Source organism: Biomphalaria glabrata, chromosome 1, assembly GCF_947242115.1.
Source record: "Biomphalaria glabrata chromosome 1, xgBioGlab47.1, whole genome shotgun sequence".
In the NCBI taxonomy this organism is placed as follows: domain Eukaryota; kingdom Metazoa; phylum Mollusca; class Gastropoda; family Planorbidae; genus Biomphalaria; species Biomphalaria glabrata.
In genome coordinates, this window is record NC_074711.1 from 84,083,682 (window position 1) to 84,106,619 (window position 22,938).

The window sequence follows — 22,938 nt, forward strand, 5'->3', positions numbered from 1 at the left end:
ATTCCTGCCACGCTAAATAAAGAGGACTGGAATCCACCCTAAGTAAGAGGACTGATATCCTGCTGATAATAAATCTTCTTAGGGAGACTGTGTATAAGCCAGTGGGCTGTTAGGTTTTATTTCCGAAACTATAGGTGAAATTCAAAACAAACAGTTAACACAAATGTGGGCAGAAGTTTCGAGATAGCTCAGCGTCATGGGCCGAATATAGCCCACTGAACGTAAGTTCGGGAATCTGTGGTCTTTTATTTCCTATCTCAAAATAAACGCATATTAAATTTTTAAAAATACTTTATAAGAAAAATTATTAAGGGAAATATCTGCTCATTTTCAGCCATATTCTTGGTAGTGTAACATTTATTTCCTTTATTTCCTTTTTATACAAAAACAAAATTAATTACCATTAATTATTTTTTAATTGGTTAATTTTTAGCGGCCCCCGTAAGGGGAAAAAGCCGCTATTAGGTTTGTGCAAAATGTCCGTCTGTCCGTCTGTCCTTCTGTCCGTCTGTCCGTCTGTCCGTCTGTCCGTCTGTCCGTCTGTCCGTCTGTCCGTCTGTCACACTCAGATCTCGAAAACTAGAAGAGATATGAAAAATATTATTTCATCATTAAATCCGGCTTGAAAAGTTTAGGTGCAACGGCTACTTTTGGTTTTCTAAAAGCAAACCGTTTAATTTATAAAATTAATTATGCAAGCGATTTTTTCATAAAAATACACCAATTCTAAAACAATTACGTAAATGTAAGGGAGGCAATGTTACAATATGCTAACAAAGATTGACATTTTTTGTGTATTTTCAGTATCACTAAGTCAAATATATTTTTAAAATGTACAGGAAATGTTTACAACAAATACAAATAATAGTTAAAGACGTTTTTTCTGGTCAACTAGCTGCTAAAATTAAAAGAAAACATTTCTGTTTGTTTATAAAGGCTAATAATGCACTTTGTATGTAAATATCACGCACATTTTTTTAATGGACTTTTTATGCAGCGATTTTCGTGCAGTAGCGTAACGTCGCAACATGATCAGGTGCTAAACCAATTCCTTAAACTTTTTTTAAAAATCAGATTTTATTTATTTTTTGTTTAGTGCCCCCATCCGAATAAAAGAAGCTTATTTTTGTGCGTTTTGTCTGTTGGTCGGTCTGTCCGTCACGATTAGATTTAAAAAACTAGAACTCTAAAAGCTATTGAAAATCTGATTTACCCTTTAATGTTCCTCCCATAACATCTCAATAGTTTTAAGTATCTAAAATTGATTGTTCCGGATTTTTTTGTGCAAAACTAATCAACGCCAACAAATGTTTGTTTGCTCTTCTAACTTATATTACATTCAATTTCCATGCTTAAACGTTGCAAAAACACATTATCAATAATATTTTGTTCCGTTTTTTATGTAAATAGCATATTAATGCTAAATCATAATCTCTATACTGACTTATATTTCATTAAGTGTAAAAATGTTCCGGATATTGTTTTATAAAACATGAATTATGCCTAATGATTGTTTGAAATCGCATAAGGCTTTTAAAAAAAGTAATTTACTAGAATTGATTACTGAAAATTACTTTTTAGACATTTAATTTTCTTGTAAAACATAACATAGAAGTTTTGTAATCGATAAAGAAAGTTCCAGATTTTGTTTCTTACAAATCGTCGCCAGAAATTTCCGAATTTATTTAAAAATCTACTAACGCCAAATAATTGTTTGAACTCCCTCTTCTAATTAATAAACAAATAATCTTCTCATTTACGAAATAATGTTTTTACGGCTTTTTATGAAAAATATTTTAACTCACTACTCTCTTACAGTACATTTAACTTTCTACCTAAAACATTAAAAAATCTAATTATCGTTAATATTATGTTCCGATTTTTAAGGAAAACAGAATCCAAACACCAAAGTAAGGTATGAAAATCTCTCCACGTGGCTGTAGTACATCTAATTTTTATACGAGACCATCCAAAAAATTTAATTAACGGTATTACATTTATCTGAAATTCTCTTTTTCTTTTACTATTTATACAAACATCCGGAACAATCTATTATATAAACTTTTCAATTGTGTTCATACCTAAAAATTATTGCGATGTTTTGAAACGTAAAATAAAGGTTAATCAATTTTTAATAACTTTTAGTTGTTTTTTTTTATATCAAGATAACGGACAGACCGACTGACAGACAAAACGCAAAAAACAATGTGGCTTTGATCCTTTTTAAATAATATCTATTAGAACTCAGTGCACCAATGTCTATGAACCCTCGTTAAATATCTCGTGTAAATAAAGACATTTTTTTTTTATGGTACCGGTACTAGCCTATTGTGAGGTAATGGATTTTTTTTTTCTTTGACGTCATATGAATGGACTCTTTAAATGTAATGTTAAAAGAACGCACTTGGTGCACCAATGTCTATTAACCCTCGAAAAAATTGCTTGTATTAATGAAAACATATTTTAGTCTAACTAAGCCGTGTGACGTAGTGTTTTTTTTTCCTTTGACGTCACATGGAATGAATTCTTTAAATGAAATGCTAAAAGAACGCACTCGGTGCACCAATGTCTATGAACACTCGAGAAATGGCTCGTGTTGATAAAGGTGATTTTTAGTCTAGCTAGGCCTTGTGACGTAGTGTTTTTTTTTTCCTTTGACGTCATATGGAATGAATTCTTTAAATGAAATGCTAAAAAACGCACTCGGTGCACCAATGTCTATGAACACTCAACAAAAGGCTCGTAATGATGAAGGCGATTTTTATTCTAGCTAGACCGTGTGACGTAGTGTTTTTTTTCCTTTGACGTCATATGGAATGAATTCTTTAAATGAAATGCTTAAACAACGCACTCGGTGCACCAAAGTCTATGAACACTCGATAAATGGCTCTTATAGATGAAGGCGATTTTTAGTCTAGCTAGGCCGTGTGACGTAGTGTTTTTTTTTCCCTCTGACGTTATATGGAATTAATTCTTCAAATGAAATGAAAAAAGAACTCGGTATAGTAATGTTTATTAAGCCTCGTTATGTGACTTGCGTTTAAAAAAGGAATGATATCTTGATTTAGATCTAATCTAGATTTTTTAAACTAGATCTAGATTTTTATTACAGTATATCTAGATCTCGATTTATATTCTAATTAAAATTATTTTAGAGTCTAGATCTAGAATTTCTAGATCTAGTTTAGACTAAAATAGACTAGATTAAGATGTAGAATTTCAATTTCTAAACTTAAAGTGTAAAAAAAAAGTGTAGATTTTCATTTCCAAACGTTTTGATCAGTATTGTAATGTTTTAATATACTAAAACTAATCTACTATTTTTTTTATTAAATTTAAATTTAAATTTACGGCAAATGAATCTTTGAAACATTATTACTTTTGACCATCGGATGGCTGCCTGGTCGTGCGGTTTGCGCGCTGGACTGTCGTTCAGATTTATGGATGGCCCAGGGTTCAAACCCTGCCCGCTCCCATCCCCCGTCGTCCTGCGGGAGGTTTGGACTAGGAAGTAATTATCTTTAACTCTGAAGGAACATCCGAAACGTGTAAAACATTTTACATCAAAATTAAATCACCTCTTGAATATTATTTGCGAATATGCAGATCCGACAGGGATCCGACTTCGACGGGGGCCGCCTCTGAGTTTGTGTAACACAAACTCTCTTTGTAATCTTGTTTTTTATAATTAATTTATGTTTCGTTATGGACAATGAATGATTGTGCAAAGTTTCAACTTGATCAGGGAAATTAAAGTGGGAGAAATAACGTGTACGAAATTTGTACCAGACAGACAGACAGAGTGAGTTGATTATAAGCTTTGTAAAAAAATACAATACATTTATCTTGATAAGATTTCACATAAATATTTTCCTTTATCTTCCTAAGAAACTTATTTATATAGGCTAATGTGTTTATATTTTCTTTTTTTTTCTTTCTTCTGTTGATTAGTTTTATAATCATCATCATTAATCAGTCTCGGGGAGAGTGATTTCATTTTTTTGATAACTCAGGGGAAAAAAAAGCTTTTTACGTCCGTTCTTGGTTGTAAGTAATAATTTGATCAGAGCTTGAAATAGATTAAAGTGTAGAATCTGGATATCTCCTATTACGCCTTGACTATATAGATGGATTTGCATTATTAGGTATTTAATACATTTTATTCATTTTTTTTTAATTCAGTATAATGGACATATCATAAACCTTTTTTTTTTACAAAGCTTATAATCAACTCACTCTGTCTGTCTGTCTGACTGTCTGTCTGTCTGTCTAGTGACAACTTTGAACACGTTCTTTCTCACTTTTCCCATCCTCGGATCAATTTGAAACTTTGCACAATTATTTATTGTATCTGAAAAATCATGAATCAAGCATACAAATAAACAATTCATTAAATAATTATTGGTAATTAATTATTTTGTTTGATATCCGAATAAGGGAAATAAATGCTAATTAATGAGAGATGTGGATGCATTTATTGCCCTTATTACGGTTAGGCATAAAATTTGACCTAATTATTATTTGTCGGTGACAAATAATGAATCAATCAAAAATTAACAAAATAGTTAATTAATTTGTAGTCATTAATTTTATTTTGTACAGCAGAAAGAAAGCTAAACCCTGCTATCTTGTGATGAATGGCAGAAATTGGCGGTTCTTTCCCAAATATAAGATTTTATTAAAAAATCTTATTCTTAGCTTGTAAGATTTTTTTAAGTACACAGGTAGATGTTTGTTTTACATGTTTCGGGTGTTATTTTAAAATGAAAGATTATTACATAATGTCCCGCGAGACGGCGGGGGGTGGCAGCAGGAAACGTTCTAACCCAGACAGTCTAGAACGCGTAGCACATGACCATGCAGTTCTATAATGTAATCTCTAATTACAGTAAGGAAATTATTTTTCTTTATACATTACACACACACACACAAAAACAACAGACCTTCATCAACAGATGCCTGAGAAATATCCTAAAAAATACACTGGTATGACAAAGTAGAAAACACCCAACTGTGGGAGATGAGTGGACGGAAAAATATAGAAGTGCAGATCTTAGAGAGGAAGTGGAGATGGATTGGTCACATCCTTAGAAAAGATACCAACAACAGAGCTAGGCAGGCCTTAGAGTGGAACCCCCAGGGAACAAGACGCAGAGGAAGACCAAAAAGAACATGGCGACGCAGTATAGTAGAGGAAGCCGAGAGGACAGGTAAGAGCTGGGAAACCATCAAAAAAACTAGCAAGAGACCGTGGAGAGTGGCGTGTTTTTGTCGAGGGCCTATGTTCCATGAAGAACTCAAAGGAGTGATGATGATGATGGTACATGACTACAAATAGTATAATCCTGCAGTGAGTACTTACTAGGTGGCCGTCACGCGCCAGGTCTTCTTGTAAACAAACAGGTAACAGTAGGCGCAAGTTATCAACCTGTAGGTTTCAGCCGGATACCAATGACCTCTGTACCGGCACCTTCGGTCAAGGACAGTCTCCTGCAGCCCGACCGATGTCTGGTCGTAGAAGTGCGTTACGTTAGCTGCTGTGACGGTGGAAGTAGGCAGGCTTGCGACAGTGGACACCAAGCTGGACATAGTGCCTGCCAACTTGTTAGACCAATTGTTTGTATTTACATGTGCAATCAGATGTATCTGAAGTGCATATCACATCTTCTGATTCGTCTGTCACAGGGCTTGAAGTAAGTATCCCAATTTATATACGCCGTAAACTTCTTAGATGACTAAAAGTCAGAATTTAAATGTCAGTCTATAAAGTTTTCATACCCGTCTCATAACTTTTATTTTTATAATCTAAGAGTTGAATTATTTAAATACTGTCATACCAAAAACAAATCCGCATTGTACTAAAATAAGAACTTAACATTTTTTATTTTTTTTTAAACTAGCTGAATGTTGATCGAATTTCCAAACCAATTCCACGAGAGAATTTAATATTGCTTCAAATGCGGCACTTCAACCAGGGCCTAAGTTTTAGTGCCGAGCGGCATTGTCTGGGTTGAAACTTCAAGACAGAAATTTCTCTCAAGAACCGAACAATCAGATTTAGATACAGATGAAAGTGTTCTTATTTCTAATCTCTTTTTATGTCAGCGTTGAATATCTGTCTTTGACTTCAGTCTGGTGGCGGTTTAAAACGGTGGGCTTATGTCGCAACACTGTAGCGTTCTTAGATTGAAACAATGACTTGGGTCAAACATTCATCCACACGATTTGATTGGTTCGACTTGGCGGAAACTCCTGGACTTTATTTGAACTGGATCCTGAAGAGAAAAAAAAGAAGAAGAATACAAAGTATTAGAGAATCGTGATAGCAATCAAATATTCATGTGGTGACTACAAGACTCTGCAGCAATCAATGCTATTGGCCACACGCATACTCTCCTCCAGTCATATCGACCTGTTAAATTGTTTTGATTGGATAATCATGTAACAGCACGAGAGCAAGCCATTTTTATTAACTCTTCCTCTCCTAACTGACGATACCAGCGTTGATTCCACCAGAATGTGGTAAATAATTACGGAGAGAAAGAGTTAAAATCTTGGTTCACGCACATGCAAGCATAAAGTATCCACTGTTAATCTTTTGTCCTTCTTTCAATAATAAAGATGAAATAGAATAGAGCCGATTATATCCCAGGCTTCTGTATGGGGCAAATATAAATGAAATAAATTGCTTATGCGGTAAAAATATTCAGCGACCCTAACCAATGATCTTGCAGGCTAAATGTCACGTGACGTTAGAGAATTGCGCACATTTCTATATTCTCAGCTTCCGGAGAAAATGGCGCAACAAATAAAAGAAGGATTAGATGTTAACAGTTAGTGAGTGTCAATAGTACAGTAGTGGTTTGCATTGTTTCCCGTCTGACTTCAGTTTCAGTGGCCTTCAAACCTTTTTTAACCGAGGTGGGGATATGCAAGTAAGTTGACGCATCAACAATAATAGTGCGAGTTCGTTATACATCGTGAGCAGAAATTTCAATGGGTCGTCTAGCAACAAATATGGCTCACTGGCAGTGCGCTAAATAATTCAGTGGCGTAACAAGGTACTCACTGGCCTGGGTCGAAAAAAAAACGGTGATCCCTCCATTTTTGTTTTTGCGGAATAGTTAAAGATTAGTGAAAACCAAATTGATTGATCTTCAATTTATAAAAGATGAAGTTCAGAGATTGTTACAATACGGTATCGTTGAACCTTCCAAATCACTTTGGAGTCACGACCAATGAGCGGTACCTAAAGCGAATGGTCTTCGATTATTGCCTTACCTTTACCTATGCTTTAGTCTATTGGACCGTTGGGGAACCATGCAAGACATCGGCCGTGTTTCTCCATTCCTCTCTGTCTTTTGCCTTAGAACCTCTTTCAATGTCAGGCCCGTCCTTTCTTTTATGATGTCCTCCCATCGCTTTCTCTGCCCGCCTCTTCCTTCTTCCTGGTACTGCTTTAGGAAGGAAAGTCTTTGCGAGCCCGAAGACCTTGCAATATGTCCGTAGAGTTTTAGTTTGCGTTTTTTTGTACCATAGTTAGCAGGTCATCGTGGGGTCCAATCGCTTCAGTAACCCTCTAATCTCTCGGTTTGTGATGAGGTCTTAAAATAAGATACCTAAGATCCTTCTGTAGCATGTACATTCTTTCGCTACGTTCCTAGATGGTGGCTGAATTGTTAGGCGCTTGGCCTTCGAACCTGGGGTCCTGGGTTCGAATCTCGGTGAAAACTGGGATTTTTAATTTCGGGATCTTTAGGGCGCCCCTGAGTCCACCCAATTTTAATGGGTACTTGACTTTAGTTTGGGAAAGTAAAGGCGGTTGGTCGTTGTGCTGGCTACATGTTTCCCTGCTCGTTAACCGTTGGTCAAAGAAACATATGACCTTAACATCATCTAGCCTCTAGATCGCAAGGTCTGAAAGGAGAATAGTAGAAGATTTTCTTTACATTGTCAAAAGCACACAATACATTGTAATTGTAAGGTCCATGTTTTCACTGCGATGGGGGTTAACATTGTTCAAACGCCATGATCAGAAGGTTGCCCATTTTTCTCCGTTGTAGGCACACGTACGTATACATGGATCATACATGTGCTCACTTGCCAAAGAACGAGGATTTTGAAATGGGGATTCTTTTGAAAGTAACTGTCAATATTTTTTTTTTCTGAGTAATCATTTCTTTTATACAAATACAAAATACATTTAAAAAACAATTAAAAGACAGCATTGCCAAAAATAACAATAAGTTCCATGTATTTAGATGATTACTTTAAAAAAAAAAATCTAAATAACATTATTTTAGTTTTTTCATCAGTCATTATGTAAAATAAGATCAATGAATGCAGAAGCTACAAAAATTGCACACTCAGAATTCCAATGCAACTTGGCCTACCTGAAAACTCTGTTATTATCAAACATTCTGTAACTCTCAAGGAAATTCACACACAAACTTAATAAACAAAGTAACTTTTGTTTGAAAACGTTTATAGCGAATGTCCATTTCTTAAACATGTCATTCATCATCATCATGTTTATCTTTCATTAATTTCAGAAATTCTTTAGCCTTGATTTTACAAGGAACAATGTCATGTAAAAATTGACGATTTCTGCCAGGTAAAAATGATTTGTTGCTACTTTGTTGATGGAAAACTTTGCCAAAGCTTGAATAAACAATTCCGTTGCTTTTTCTGTTAAATGTAACGCTTCTAGGGCATCTAGGCTAATGTTGGAAACTTCTGGAGAAGGAGAGCTTTTCATTACTTTGTTAGAGGCAACGTATTTGGTGACTTGTCCACCAATTTTAATTTAGTCAATAATCGAGCTAACACTAAAAAGACTTGTAATTACTTTCATTAAGAAGGAGTAATGTTTGTTATACAAAAGCTTTTATAAAAATAAATAATAATAATAATAAGAGTTAACAGTCAGAAAGTAATAGTGTTAAAGATAACATTTGAAAAAGAATCATTTGTGTGTGTGAAGAAAAACTTTTTAAAAGTATCAAAAGTTTGTGTGTGTGGTTTGGTGTGGAACCTTTGCCAGGTAACGAAATTTGTTTCTGACGCAGTAGATGGTCTCCCCCCCCCCGCCTCTTCATTTTTATCTTCTTTTTCGTTTCTTTCTGACTTCCGTCCTTCCAGTGGAGTTGGCAGAGATATGCAATAATAGAGTGACCAGGGAGAGAAAGGGGGCGTCGTGTCCAGACTCCAGTAACCTCGTGATAATGACATTAGCCCGTCTCGACATCGAAACAATTCCAACGAAACAAAAGAGAAGAAAAACAAAAAAAAACACCTTGCGTTGACCAAGCCAGTGCGCTTTCCACACATTTGGTGAGCACATTTTAGCAGAAGCTGCTCAAACACACCTTGTTAGTGTCCTCCTGTGAGATGAAATCTTGCTGAAAAAAAATTCTAAAAACCTTTACATGGGCTTTCTGGGGATATTTTGAGCTTTGTATCTGGGTTTCATTTCAGTTATTTATTATTTGATTAATTGCAGCAGATACAGCAAGTCTCCCTCACGCACACTGTCCTCACTAAGTGAAGCGTATGTGATTCGCAGGAAATATTATTAGACAAGCCGAAACACATTGAGCAAAAATGGTGATGAGGTCTTTGAATGTGATACCTAGGATTATTGACAAGCTATAAATAGATTTACTTACATGGATGCCTACCCTATGCTAAGAGTGGAGGAAAAGAAGGAGAAAAATGTCCAGGTATGAAATCTTTAGCACATTGGATCTGGATAGGGCTTATCACCAAATACCTATCCAACAGAGCGAACAAAAAAATACACAGCTTTTGGGAAACTCTACCAGTTTTGCAGAATACCCTATGGGGTCTCTAACGGCGTAGCTTGCTTACAGAAAATCATAGACACAATTATATATAAAGAAAAGTCTGACACGTTTGCCTATGTCGACAATGATAACAATATGTGGTAAACATGTAGAATCTCATTACAAAAAATATGTTGCGCTTTCTGATGGTGCTTCGAGAGTACGGAAAGACCTCTAACGAAAGTAAAAGTGTAATTGCTACTAATAAGGTAAAGCTGCTCGGATATGAAACCACCAAAGAACATTTGAAGCCTGACCCTAATAGATTTCAAGCATTTCGAGTTATAACCCTCACATTTTGTTTTAAAGCAAAATATAAACAAAATGAGCTAATATTAGGAATTGAGGCTAGTATCTTACATTCTGTTACCACGAATCTTTTATCGTATCAGTTTCTTTGAAGGTCTAAACACTGATAGAGATGTTAACACTGGTGAAGGTCTAAACACTGATGAAGGTCTAAACACTGATGGAGGTCTAAACACTAGTGGAGGTCTAAACACTGATGAAGGTCTAAACACTGATGTAGGTCTTAACACTAATGGAGGGCTAAACACTGATGGAGGTCTAAACACTGATGGAGGTCTAAACACTGATGAAGGTCTAAACACTGATGGAGGTCTTAATATTAATGGAGGTCTAAACACTGATGGAGGTTTCAACACTGATGGAGGTTTAAACATTGATGAAGGTCTAAACACTGATGGAGGTCTAAACACTGATGGAGGTCTAAATACTGATGGAGGTCTAAACACTGGTGAAGGTCTAAACACTGATGGAGGTCTAAACACTGATGGAGGTCTAAACACTGATGAAGGTCTAAACACTAATGGAGGGCTAAACACTGATGGAGGTCTTAACACTGATTGAGGTCTTAACACTAATGGAGGGCTAAACACTGATGGAGGTCTAAACACTGATGGACGTCTAAACACTGATGGAGGTCTAAACACTGGTGGAGGTCTAAACACTGATGAAGGTCTAAACACTGATGGAGGTCTTAACACTAATGGAGGGCTAAACACTGATGGAGGTCTAAACACTGATGAAGGTCTAAACACTGATGGAGGTCTTAATACTAATGGAGGTCTAAACACTGATGGAGGTCTCAACACTGATGGAGGTTTAAACATTGATGAAGGTCTAAACACTAATGGAGGTCTAAATACTGATGGAGGTCTAAACACTGGTGAAGGTCTAAACACTGATGAAGGTCTAAACACTGATGGAGGTCTAAACACTGATGGAGGTCTAAACACTTATGAAGGTCTAAACACTAATGGAGGGCTAAACACTGATGGAGGTCTTAACACTGATTGAGGTCTTAACACTAATGGAGGGCTAAACACTGATGGAGGTCTAAACACTGATGGAGGTCTAAACACTGATGAAGGTCTAAACACTGATGGAGGTCTAAACACTGATGGAGGTCTAAACACTGATGAAGGTCTAAACACTGATGGAGGTCTTAACACTGATGAAGGTCTAAACACTAATGGAGGGCTAAACACTGATGAAGGTCTAAACACTGATGAAGGTCTCAACACTGATTGAGGCCTTAGCACTAATGATGGGCTAAACACTGATGGAGGTCTCAACACTGATTTAGGGCTAAACACTGATGAAGGTCTAAACACGGAGGTCTAAACACTAATTTCACAAAAGCTCCAGTTATTAAAAAAAGATAATGTTGACGAAGATCTCCGCCCCTGTATATCACGATATTAAATGAGAGAAGGGGAGATTCTGACCAAGATATCGATAATTTATAAAGTTACCACCGAATGAAACCAATCCAGAGGTATTAGCTCCCTTATCACTGATACCAAATTCTCTCCCTTACACAGCTGTTCATAATGAAAGGAAAAGTTGACCAAATAAAAAGCTTAAAATTTGAAAGCCATCCGATGCACTAGGAGAAAATAAATCTTTATAGGGTAGGATTACATTTAAACCTTACAGACAGAAAAATCTGGCAATTTAGTTCAGTTCTGGAAAGATGTAAACCAGAGTAAGCTCCCTCCAGACCTTTCATAAGCTCTATATTTCTCTTTGAAAAATATCTACACTATTCTTTCAACTAGGATTAACTGCGATTAAAAATTATGTACAGCTATTAGATTTAGTATTATGTGAAAGTGATATTTAAAGTTTATCTCTGAAAATTCTGGAGGTTCTACTATTCTATATTCTATCTTATTAAATAAGTCCAGATATGTCAATTCCTCTTTTCATGTCGCACATTCATGGAAACAAATGGAACCTAGATCCTGGACATAGATCTGAAAAACGGCTCTAAAGATTTTCCTTAGAAATGTAGCAGTTGATGTATATCGCCAGGGAGAAGAATGATTAGTTCGTTGGTCACAGTGCAAAAACTCCAGTTTGACCGAATAATTTTTCAAAGTATAAAACTTAACTCAAGCACTAGAAAATCTTTTTATTGAACAGACGACGTCATGGTGTATTTCGCCATGTAGGTCCTAATCATTAAAGAGTTTAATAAATTAATGTTAACGAATATTTTAAGCACCGTCTAGTAAGTTTAGATGTATAGGCCTATCAGAATATGTTATAAGTGAAGACTTCTCGAGCCTCAATGACCTGAAGCAAAGTCTTTTCAATATTTCAGTTATCCTGATACAGTGTTGTCCTGATACACTGTCGTCCTGATACAGTGTTATCCTGATACAGTGTCATCCTGATACACTGTCATCCTGATACAGTGTTATCCCGATACAGTGTAACACTAAGAACATGTTTATGTCTGCTACAGGAAATTGTGTAGCTGATACTATCTATAATCTATAAAAAATATTTCCTTTAACATTATATTGACGATCATTTACATGTGCTTGCTTTTAATTTTTCCCTTTTCTCTCCCTTCTCTTCCTATCTCTATTTCCCTTATGAATTCTTGATGGTTTGTCTTGCCTAATGCCGTGAGACAGAAGATATACTGTCTATAACATTGAATCTTTTCTTCTCTATGGTATACAGACTAAATGAGTGACATTTATCACTGATTAGATTCCACCCTGTTTTGTGTGTAAAAACGTAAGACAGTGCTTGGAAAATTTTTTACAAAGTCTTCCTTAGTGCTACTGGAGCAAGGAATGGGTTGCCTGAGTCAGCCAGGCAAACCAATGACTAGATTGGAATATCGTCAGGCGTAGGTCTTGGTCATCTTTTTTTTTTTTTTTTTTTTTTGAAGTAACGTTTGTATTTTATAAGAGAAGAAGATAAGGCTGTGTTTTATAATTGTCACTGGAATTTTATTTTTAAATGTAAAACCCAGACTACAAAATGGTAAATAGGTCATATTTTTTGTTTAATACAAATTTGCTACTATCTCACATTTATGTTATATTCTGGTGTGTGTGTGTGCGTGTGGTGACTGACGTAACTTTAAGTAGGACAGAAAATTGACTACACGAGGGAAAGAGGGAACCACGTGTGTTTTATTGTCTGGTGGAAGCAGTAGACTTCAAGGAGGTAGCAGTAGCAATACAATTGTAATCCAATCCACCTTCGTTCTCAACTCTAGAAGTAAAACGAATAATGGCTACCTGGGAACTACCTGCTCTACTATCAAAAGAAATTGCCTCCCTGTACCTGCATTACACGAGGACGAGAATGTCTCTGCACAGTAGGTCTCTCTCTCTCTCTCTTTCTCTCTCACTCTCTCTTTCTCTCTCTCTCTTTCTTTCTCTCTCTCTCTCTCTCTCTCTTTCCTCTCTCTCTCTCTTTCTCTTTCTCTCTCTCTCTCTCTCTCTATCTCTCTTTCTCTGTGTAATTGTACGTGTCGAGAGAAGTCACATGGAAGAAGTCGCTCTACAAGTTAACCGATAATTCTCAGACAATAAACGTGTCAGTAGCTCGCAGCATGCTGAAACTGAAAGCAAAGTTTCATTGTTCTTACTTATGTAAGAAAGAGTTAAATCCCTTTGCTTTTGTTTGTATAGAAGAACGTCATTTATTCGGACGTAAGTTATCTGGAATGTCAACTATCCGGACTGCCTTTTTTTTGTTAATGTTTAACAATACGGTATTTCAGTGGTCTTGCAGATGTGCAACGAAGGATCACCGATTATTTCCCTCATTAAAGGGAGGCTGCTACGTACAACGCTTTGTTCCCCCTGTATAATTGACTTCCATTTTATGTGTACGTGTCGCGCGATACCCTCACGTGAATTTTCTTTATATTGTTGGGGAAATGGACCGATTGCAATAGTTCGCATTCGGTTATCCGGACGATCGATTATCCGGACAGTATCCGTTTCCAATTAATCCGGATAGTTGACATTCTTCTCAATATTTCCAGGGTATGAATGTAAACGGTATGCTTGATATACATCTTTAAAGTTTCTATATTTGGCTAAGAAAGTTGAACTCTAACCCTTTCCGGAAATGACCTATGTGCACTTATGTAGGTCACTCACATAAACATAGAAATGTAGAAATTTAAACACAATTTGACTTGTATTGTGTTAACTAAATTAAAAAAAAAGTTTCTCGCTGAGATGAACCGAAAGAAAGAACAGCGTGGGGTCTTCTCAGTGCTTTTCATAATGATGTTTCATTTAGACGTCCATTCTATTTCTTCTCGTCGAGTTCTATTTATATCTCAGCTACACGCTGGCCAGATTTAAACAAAAAACGTCCTCCCCAAAATTGTAATTACATACATCAACATCTAGATCTAGATCTTTTTTTTTTGACAAACCGGCAATTGTATTACATGAATGTGAAGTTAATCTGCTAAATATAGATTTTATAAACATAGGGAAACAATAGTGTCGAAAACCATGTTCGCATAGTATGAGGCTTGAACACATTGACTGCACAACACATCTCTGGCATTGTGTAAACTCATTCTTACTGACCAGTTCAGTTACATATCACATGTAAACATAAGAACAATAATCGATATAGTAAGCCATATTCATAACAATGTAGGGCTAATATACATCAATCTATTTTTCAATAGATAGAGGCAAATATGCCAGGACACGCTCGTGGAAGTATTCTTTCCTAATACCTAAAGCACGGAATGGGTTGCTTGAATCAGCAAGGAAAACCAATGACCTAATGAGTTTAGGTCTTTAATAAACATAGTAAAGTTTCTCCATTGCGATCTTATGGGGCAGATGTGTTAAAGGCCATCTGTTTCTGTGGCCTAAGATTAACGAGGGAGTCATGTGGCCAGCACAACGACCAACCGCCATTACATTTCCCCAGCTAATGTCAGGTACCCTTTAGAGCTGGCTGAACTCAGAGGCGCCCAGTCTTCTCAAGGATTCGAACCTGGGACCCCTCGGTTCGGAAGCCAAGCGATTAGCACAGGAAGACCCTTATGACTTTGTCCTGTTATGACTTTGTCCTGTTACTGTGTAACTGATAGGTAAAAAAAAACAAAGATAATGCTTCGAATGGTGCACAGTAATAGTTCCAGGCAGCATAAACTCTGTTTGAACTTCTAAGTCGATTAGAAGCATTTAAAAGTGTGTACCTTTTTTTGTTGTTTTAATTTCGTATATAGAATTACCTCAACCAAAAAGGATGCCCTCCTAGATAAAAACTGAACCAAGGAACGTTTAGGTCTTGAGGTCTTCGTCAGTTATAAACAAAGAAAACAATAAATAACATTGTAGCTTTTATTTAAATTTTTTTTAAGCTGAAAAGACATAACTATTCATTGTTTGAAAAGCACTAAGTTTATTGCTTGAGCTGGGAGGGAAGAGAAAGGTTGGGTGACCGAACAAAAAAAAAACACAGGTGAAGATAGATAAACCCAGAAGTAACGATGGCATGACGAACATGGACCCAACTGGGAGACATTACCCAGACCATAGACCCGAGGGGCATTACCCAGGACATAGACCCAACTGAGGGGCATTGCCCAGAACATAGACCCAACTGAGGGGCATTGCCCAGAGCATAGACCCAACTGAGGGGCAATGCCCAGAACATAGACCCAACTGAGGGGCATTACCCAGAACATAGACCCAACAGAGGGGCATTACCCAGAACATAGACCCAACTGAGGGGCATTACCCAGAACATAGACCCAACTGAGGGGCATTACCCAGAACATAGACCCAACTGAGGGGCATTGCCCAGAACATAGACCCAACTGAGGGGCATTGCCCAGAACATAGACCCAACTGAGGGGCATTACACAGAACATAGACCCAACAGAGGGGCATTACCCAGAACATAGACCCAACTGAGGGGCATTACCCAGAACATAGACCCAACTGAGGGGCATTGCCCAGAACATAGACCCAACTGAGGGGCATTGCCCAGAACATAGACCCAACTGAGGGCCATTACCCAGAACATAGACCCAACTGAGGGGCATTGCCCAGAACACAGACCCAACTGAGGGGCATTGCCCAGAACATAGACCCAACTGAGGGGCATTACCCAGAACATGGACCCAACTGAGGGGCATTGCCCAGAACATAGACCCAACTGAGGGGCATTGCCCAGAACATAGACCCAACTGAGGGGCATTACCCAGAACATAGACCCAACTGAGGGCCATTACCCAGAACATAGACCCAACTGAGGGGCATTGCCCTGAACATAGACCCAACTGAGGGGCATTGCCCAGAACATAGACCCAACTCAGGAGCCTTGTCCAGAACATACTCCAATGGCACGGTACTGCTGCGATCCTATGCTCAACTGAATCAAAATAATTAAATCAATTAAATGTTCAGTTTATTTCTCGTCTAGCATAAAACTTTATTAAACCCATAGAAAGAAGAATAGAAAAACGCTTTGAACACTGGAAGAATAAAATAAAAAAACGGGTACTCCAGACAAGAAGACTGACGCCTGGTGCTGTATGCTAATACAGATGAGCGATGTCTTGTCGAGGTCTTGCATCCATTCCGTAATCACTATTTAAGTAAGACTGACGCGTGTCTTGAAGGCTGGGGCTGGTAAGGCGAAGGATGGTTGTATGCATAGTTATTACATGTTCAAATATCGATTACTGTAAACGGTTGGATCACTGTCTATTTTCACACTAACTAGAAATTATATATATATATATATATATATAGAGAGAGAGAGAGGGGGGGGGATAGAGAGAGGGAGAGAGAGAGAGAGAGAGAGAGGGGGGGGAGATAGATAGATAAATAGATAGATAGATAGATAGATAGATAGATAGATAGATAGATAGATAGATAGATAGATAGATAGATAGATAAATAGATAGATAGATAAATAGATAGATAGATAGATAGATAAATAGATAGATAGATAGATAGATAGATAGATAGATAAATAGATAGATAGATAGATAGATAGATAGATAGATAGATAGATAGATAGATAAATAGATAGATAGATAGATAGATAGATAGATAGATAGATATAGATAGATAGATAGATAGATAGATAGATAGATAGATAGATAGATAGATAGATAGATAGATAGATAGATAGATAGATAGATAGATAGATAGATAAATAGATAGATAGATAGATAGATTGATAGATAGATAGGTAAATAGATAGATAGATAGATAGATAGATAGATAGATAAATAGATAGATAGATATATAGATAGATAGATAGATAGATAGATAGATAGATAGATAGATAGATAGATAGATAGATAGATAGATAGATAGATAAATAGATAGATAGATAGATAGATAGATAGATAGATAGATAGATAGATAGATAGAGACATAGATTGCACTGAGGTACTTAAAGAAACAGGAAATCATAAATTATGTCTAAATATTTCAATTTCAACTCTTCGCTTTAAAGACATTTGGTTTATCTGTTCGTGTGGCTATAAAAATTTATTAGCACTCATTCCCTTATATACATTTTGAAAATATTGATCAGTGCCAAGTACTAGATTATTTCCGATGCATTTATTGCCGTTGTTTTAGGAATTGTATAGACATTCTGAAAGCTGAATCAAACTGCTTGAGGGCGACTTCGTTTTTTGGCTTAAGTCTTTTAACCATTTCCGGTTTGAAGAAAAGACGAACAGAAGCATGAACGAGACAACCTATTACAGGACAGAGTCCTCTTAAGGTGATGTGTTTTTTTATACAGCTGTCCTTACTACACTTAATATTTGTTAAACATTCATTTTTTTTTCCTAACAAGTTAGACAAAGATAGATAGATAATAACTACAGAGAGAGAGAGAGAGAAAGAGAGAGACAGACAGAGAGAGAGAGGCAGAGAGACAGACAAAGAGAGATAGTCAGAAAGACAAAGAAGTCAGTAAATGCCAGTTGCCCTAGTCTATAAAGTCACGCCAGTCTCCGCAGCATCATGTCCAGAGGGTGTCCAACAGCTGCCATAATGACTTCCACAAACAGTATTAGTGACCCCTGGTCTCAGGCCTAAGTCAGACCTCAGTTCAAGTAGGGCGGGATGGATAACGGTGGGTCAACAGAGAGAGAGGGGGGGAGGTGGAATCTCTTTAGTACTAATGTTAGTCTTACAGCTCTACACAGACACAGTCGGTGCTGGTCTAAAAAAGGGTGGGGGGCGAGGCATCCATAGCGATACAATGAACAAATGTATTCTGTTCTTACCAGCCTGCTTACGCATTTTAAAAAATCTGGAATCTGATATAAAAGACATTGACTAATGTCATCCCACAAACAAATAAACAAAAACAAAAAACATCTATGCATATTTTATTTTGATTGATGCTTTTAAGATACAACTACATACTATTTCTTATTTTAAATGCTGGGACATTCTCGAATACCTTTTTTTTTCCACCCAAGTACTATCAAAACAAGGAATGGGTTGTTCAGATCAGTGAAGAAAAGCAATTACTTAAGAGAGTTATAATGTCTCTAGTTAACATGCATGACTAAATTAACAGATGGATAAGCGTAAGAAGTATTATCTTATTTTTTGAATGTGCATCTGTAGCTTATAAGATAAGATTTGTAAAAAAAAAAAAAGAAAATGAAAGTGTGCTGGCCGTTTCGTAAAGTGCTTGGCTTCTAAACCAAGTAGTCCCAAGTTCGAGTCCTGTTGAGGAATTGCAACTTCAGGACGTCCTTGATGACATCTATTTCAATGGGTTTCCGACATTCGTGGGGAAGATCAAAGGGGTTCGAACCAGACCATTCGTCATAGAAGGACTCAGCACTAACCTGCGACGTCAGAACCGGTGAGCAGTGGAGACCAATAGCTCGTTGCCACATCGCATATTGGTGTAAACATCCCACAGGTTGCGACGTGGCAGGTCAGTGTTCAGGCCTTGTGTGACGATTGGCCTCGGTTTGATCAGCTGCCCATGCGTTCTTTCTCTTGACTTCTCTTCTTTTTCTTGGTACTGTAGACTGTTACACGTAGGAGTGTTCGCGACACAGTTATATACCATACAGTTGGATTTTGTTAACAGTAGTTAACAGTTGTTGTTTTTTTTGTATAATATTCATATTTCCAAATACAGTTAATTCAATATTCAGTTGTTTTTTTCCCAGTGTTAAATTGTAAACCGAACTATTTTAATTGGAAGTCACTTTCTGTTCCCTTAGGTAGTGTATTCAAATTGACTGTCTTATATAATACAGACGTTACTTCAAAAAAAGAAGATGATTACGTCCTACGCGTCATGCATTCAGTCATGCATATTAACCAATAAATTAAATTCTGCCAAGTCACTGGTTTTCCTGGCTAGCTCAGGCAACCCATTCCATACTCTAATAGCACTAGTGGAGAAGGAGCATTTGTACAAATTTGTCCTAGCATATGGGACGAGGAATGTGCCTTTATCTTTGTGTCTTTCTGGGTATTTTCACTGTTCCAATATCTTTAGTCTATATACTCATATACTATGTGCCTATCCACTAAAAAAAATGGGGGGGGGGGGGGGGGTCGCAGTGGTTAAAGGGTTAAGCACTTGGCTTCCGAACCTGCAGTCCTGGGTTCGAAATTCGCTGAGGACTGGGATTTTGATTTTCGGGATATTTTGGGCGCACCTGAGTTCACCCAACTGTAATGGGCACCTGACTTTAGTTTTGGGAAAGTAAGGGCGTTTGGTCGTTGTCCTTGCCACATGACACCCTGCTCATAAACCGTTGGCCAAAGAAACAGATTAACTTAACATCATCTGCATTATAGACCGCATTGTTTGAAAAAGGGGGGGGGGACTTTACTCTTTTTGTTTTTACCATCCACTAAAACTAAATATTGAAAGCGGAGTTTTCGCCCTTGCAAGAGCACTGCCTATGAACTCTATTGATGTCATCTACGACAACGTCAGGAGTGTCGGAAGGGATTAGGCACTTGAGTTGTAGTCAGAGCCTCCAGGAATCCTTCATCATTGAATGGCTCATAATATCTGTGTCTATATACGTTTGGTTCTTATAATTCTAAGTTTTTTTGTGATAATTTGTAAATTTAAAGTAAATGCATTGAAAACTTTTTATACGACTAGACAGACAAACTAGACAAAGAGAAGTCAAAGGGAATTCTTCTCTTGAAGTTAAAAAAAAAGTTCCCCTTTCAGACCTTGTGGTCTATAGGGCTGACGATGTAAAGGTCATCTGATTCTGTGGCCCAAGGTTAACGAGGGTGTCATGTGGTCAGCACAACGAACAACCGACCAACCCATTAGAACGTGGGGGACTCTATGGCCCCCAAAGATCCCAGTCTTCACCAGGATTCGAACCCGGGGCCTCCGGTTCGGAAGCCCAGATCTCAGCCACCGCGCCCTCTTCTCTTGAATGTTAAACTTAAAAGTTGTATAAGTCAGTCGAACTAAACAACTACAGTGGACTTCGTTATCAGAATCTTTAACATTTTTATTGATGTCACGAGTCATTATTGTGGTATCACTGATGCCAAGTTTTAATGTCAATGATGTGGTGTGCCATTGATGTTGATGTGGTGTGTCATTGATGTTGATGTGGTGTGCCATTGATGTCGATGTGGTGTACCCTTGATGTTGATGTGGCGTGTGATTCATGTTGATGTGGTGTGCCATTGATGTTGATGTGGTGTGTCATTCATGTTGATGCGGCGTGACATTGATATTGATGTGGTGTGATATGTCATTGATGTCGATGTGGTGTGTCATTGATGCTTTGTGGCCATGATGTTTGTGAGTTGTCAATAATATGGTGTGTCAATGATGTCGTGTGTCAATGTTGTAGTGTGTTGATGATGTAATGTGCCAATGATATTATGTGTCAATCTTGTGGTGTGTCAATAATGAGGTGTGTTAAAGATGTGGAGTTCTATTAATGATTTGGTGTCAATAAAAATGCTTGACAATGCTTTTGTTCCCTCTTGTTGGTATTAAACGTAATGATACAAAGGCACATAGAAATATAAATTCAAAATATAAAATACAAACAATTTTTTTTTCAGAAAACCTTTTAAAATATTACAAAATATCTGTATGTAAGATACATACATTGATATCAATAATAAAATATTCCAAACAAAGAAATTATGAAAAACATTTGGCTAGACAAAACACATTTTGTTTGTTTGTCTTTTTACGTTTGAAAGCATTTGAAATTCCAGCCATTAACCGACTTAAACTCTCAATGAGGGAACAAGAGAAACATTTATTTTCCACAAAGCTGCACTCGTTTGGCGTCAATTTGTCTCAATTGGAACATTGGAAGTAAAAAAAAAAAAAGAAATAATTCTCGAGTGACCTCCCATGCAAACGTTAAAAACGCATGGTGGCCTTCGGGTTGATATTGGGGATTTTAACTGGGAGATCGTTTGATCGGAGCTTGCGATGCAGTTCATCGGGTCTCTTTTGACATTGTAAATATTTCTTGATATATTCTTAATGAAAGTTTGTTTTAACCATTAAAGCCTGACTTTAAAGAATCGTACATTTTTTTAATATCTAAATTTAATCCAATTTCTTAACAAATAGGGAATTGTCTTTCAAATAATAGCAATACTAAGGCTTGTCTTCTAGTCCGAAGATTAATGAGGAATGAAGTGTTTTCCGTGGTTACGCAGTCCCAGCTGTGACCTTCATATTTTGCCAGATCCAGGGCAAGTAAAACCGGTGATTAAGATTTTCTTTTGGCCGTCTACGTCTGTCCTCGACAGCGGATTTTTTTTTTTGGTCTCAAATATGTATCGCTCGGCCTTTGAAAGTGACCTCCAGCTGTCTCGTTCTGAATCCGATTACAACCAGGTGCTCTCTTCTATTTCAGCTAAAGCAAGTTGGCGCCTAAGATGTTATTTAACCCTTAAAACGCGTGTAGTAGTTTAGCCTCTAAACATCAGAATTGTAATTCCGTTTTGTTTGCACTCACTGTAAAACAGCTCAGTACTTTAAGGGTTAAATCGTTTTCTTGGGGCACCTCTTCTACGTTGACCACCTTTTAGCACACCCAAAAAAGACTGCTTTTGGCATACGTTCGTCCATCATAGAGGATTCGTACCTTGCCCAGCGTAACTGTCGGACCATAAGAAGTTCCTCTATACTGTCCATACCGGCGTTCGCAAGAACATCGCTGTTTGTAGTGCGGTCTTGCCACCGTATGTCCATGATGGAGCGCAAAGCATCTTTGTCGAAAGCGTTCAAATAGTCTTAGTTGCTTTCTGTATAATACCAATGTCTCAGATCCATATAGAAGGGCTGAGATATGTAAAGTGGTCTACCACATTAAGGGGCTTTCCATTTACGGTGACCTTTTGGGGCTGAGTAGGTTTTATTGGGTAAATTCTGGAACATGACTTCTGTTTTCCCGATGTTTATAGTAACCCGAAGGAGGCGGCAGGGTATGCAAATTCGTTGACCGCGATCTTTCAAAAACTACTGCCTATCTTAACAAGGAAATGAATTAGCCTGGAGACCAAGATCGACCTCCTTTACACAGTTATGTCCCACCTATCACCAAGTCATCCACAAAGGTCGAAAAGAGTCTAAACTTACACGCAGTGTTTGTCTATTTACAGCAAAGTAAGCTGGAGAAGATATTCATAATATGAAATCTTAAATGGCCTCCTTCAGTCGTAGAACGGCAATGGTTTATCGCAAACACTTTTCCCACATATATAGCAGGTTAAGGTGGCTTTCGCTTAGATGGTAGAGGAGCCGGCCATTTTTC

The 22,938-nt window shown here is 37.3% G+C and overlaps 2 protein-coding genes across 4 annotated transcripts in view; one reads left to right on the forward strand and one right to left on the reverse strand.

The window, feature by feature from the left end:
• LOC106050354 (calcitonin gene-related peptide type 1 receptor-like) overlaps positions 1-22,938 on the reverse strand; it is a 187,402-nt gene that overhangs the window by 104,670 nt on the left and 59,794 nt on the right. For all 3 annotated transcript variants that reach the window (XM_056018242.1, XM_056018243.1, XM_056018244.1), the window contains one exon: positions 5,363-6,275. In XM_056018242.1, the coding sequence (XP_055874217.1) occupies positions 5,363-5,589 (227 nt within the window). In that variant the 5' untranslated portion in view covers positions 5,590-6,275. The remainder of the gene's footprint in view (positions 1-5,362; positions 6,276-22,938) is intronic.
• On the forward strand, positions 9,715-11,165 carry LOC106064701 (S-antigen protein-like). Its single transcript, XM_056030751.1, has 3 exons — positions 9,715-9,722; positions 10,238-10,644; positions 10,735-11,165. The coding sequence occupies exons 1-3, from the start codon at positions 9,715-9,717 to the stop codon at positions 11,163-11,165; spliced, it is 846 nt and encodes a 281-aa protein (XP_055886726.1).

Coding starts and splice junctions, on each gene's coding strand:
- LOC106064701 (XM_056030751.1), top strand. Junction 10,645..10,734: donor AGGTCTAAACACTGATGGAG/GTCTAAACACTG, acceptor ACACTAATGGAG/GGCTAAACACTGATGGAGGT.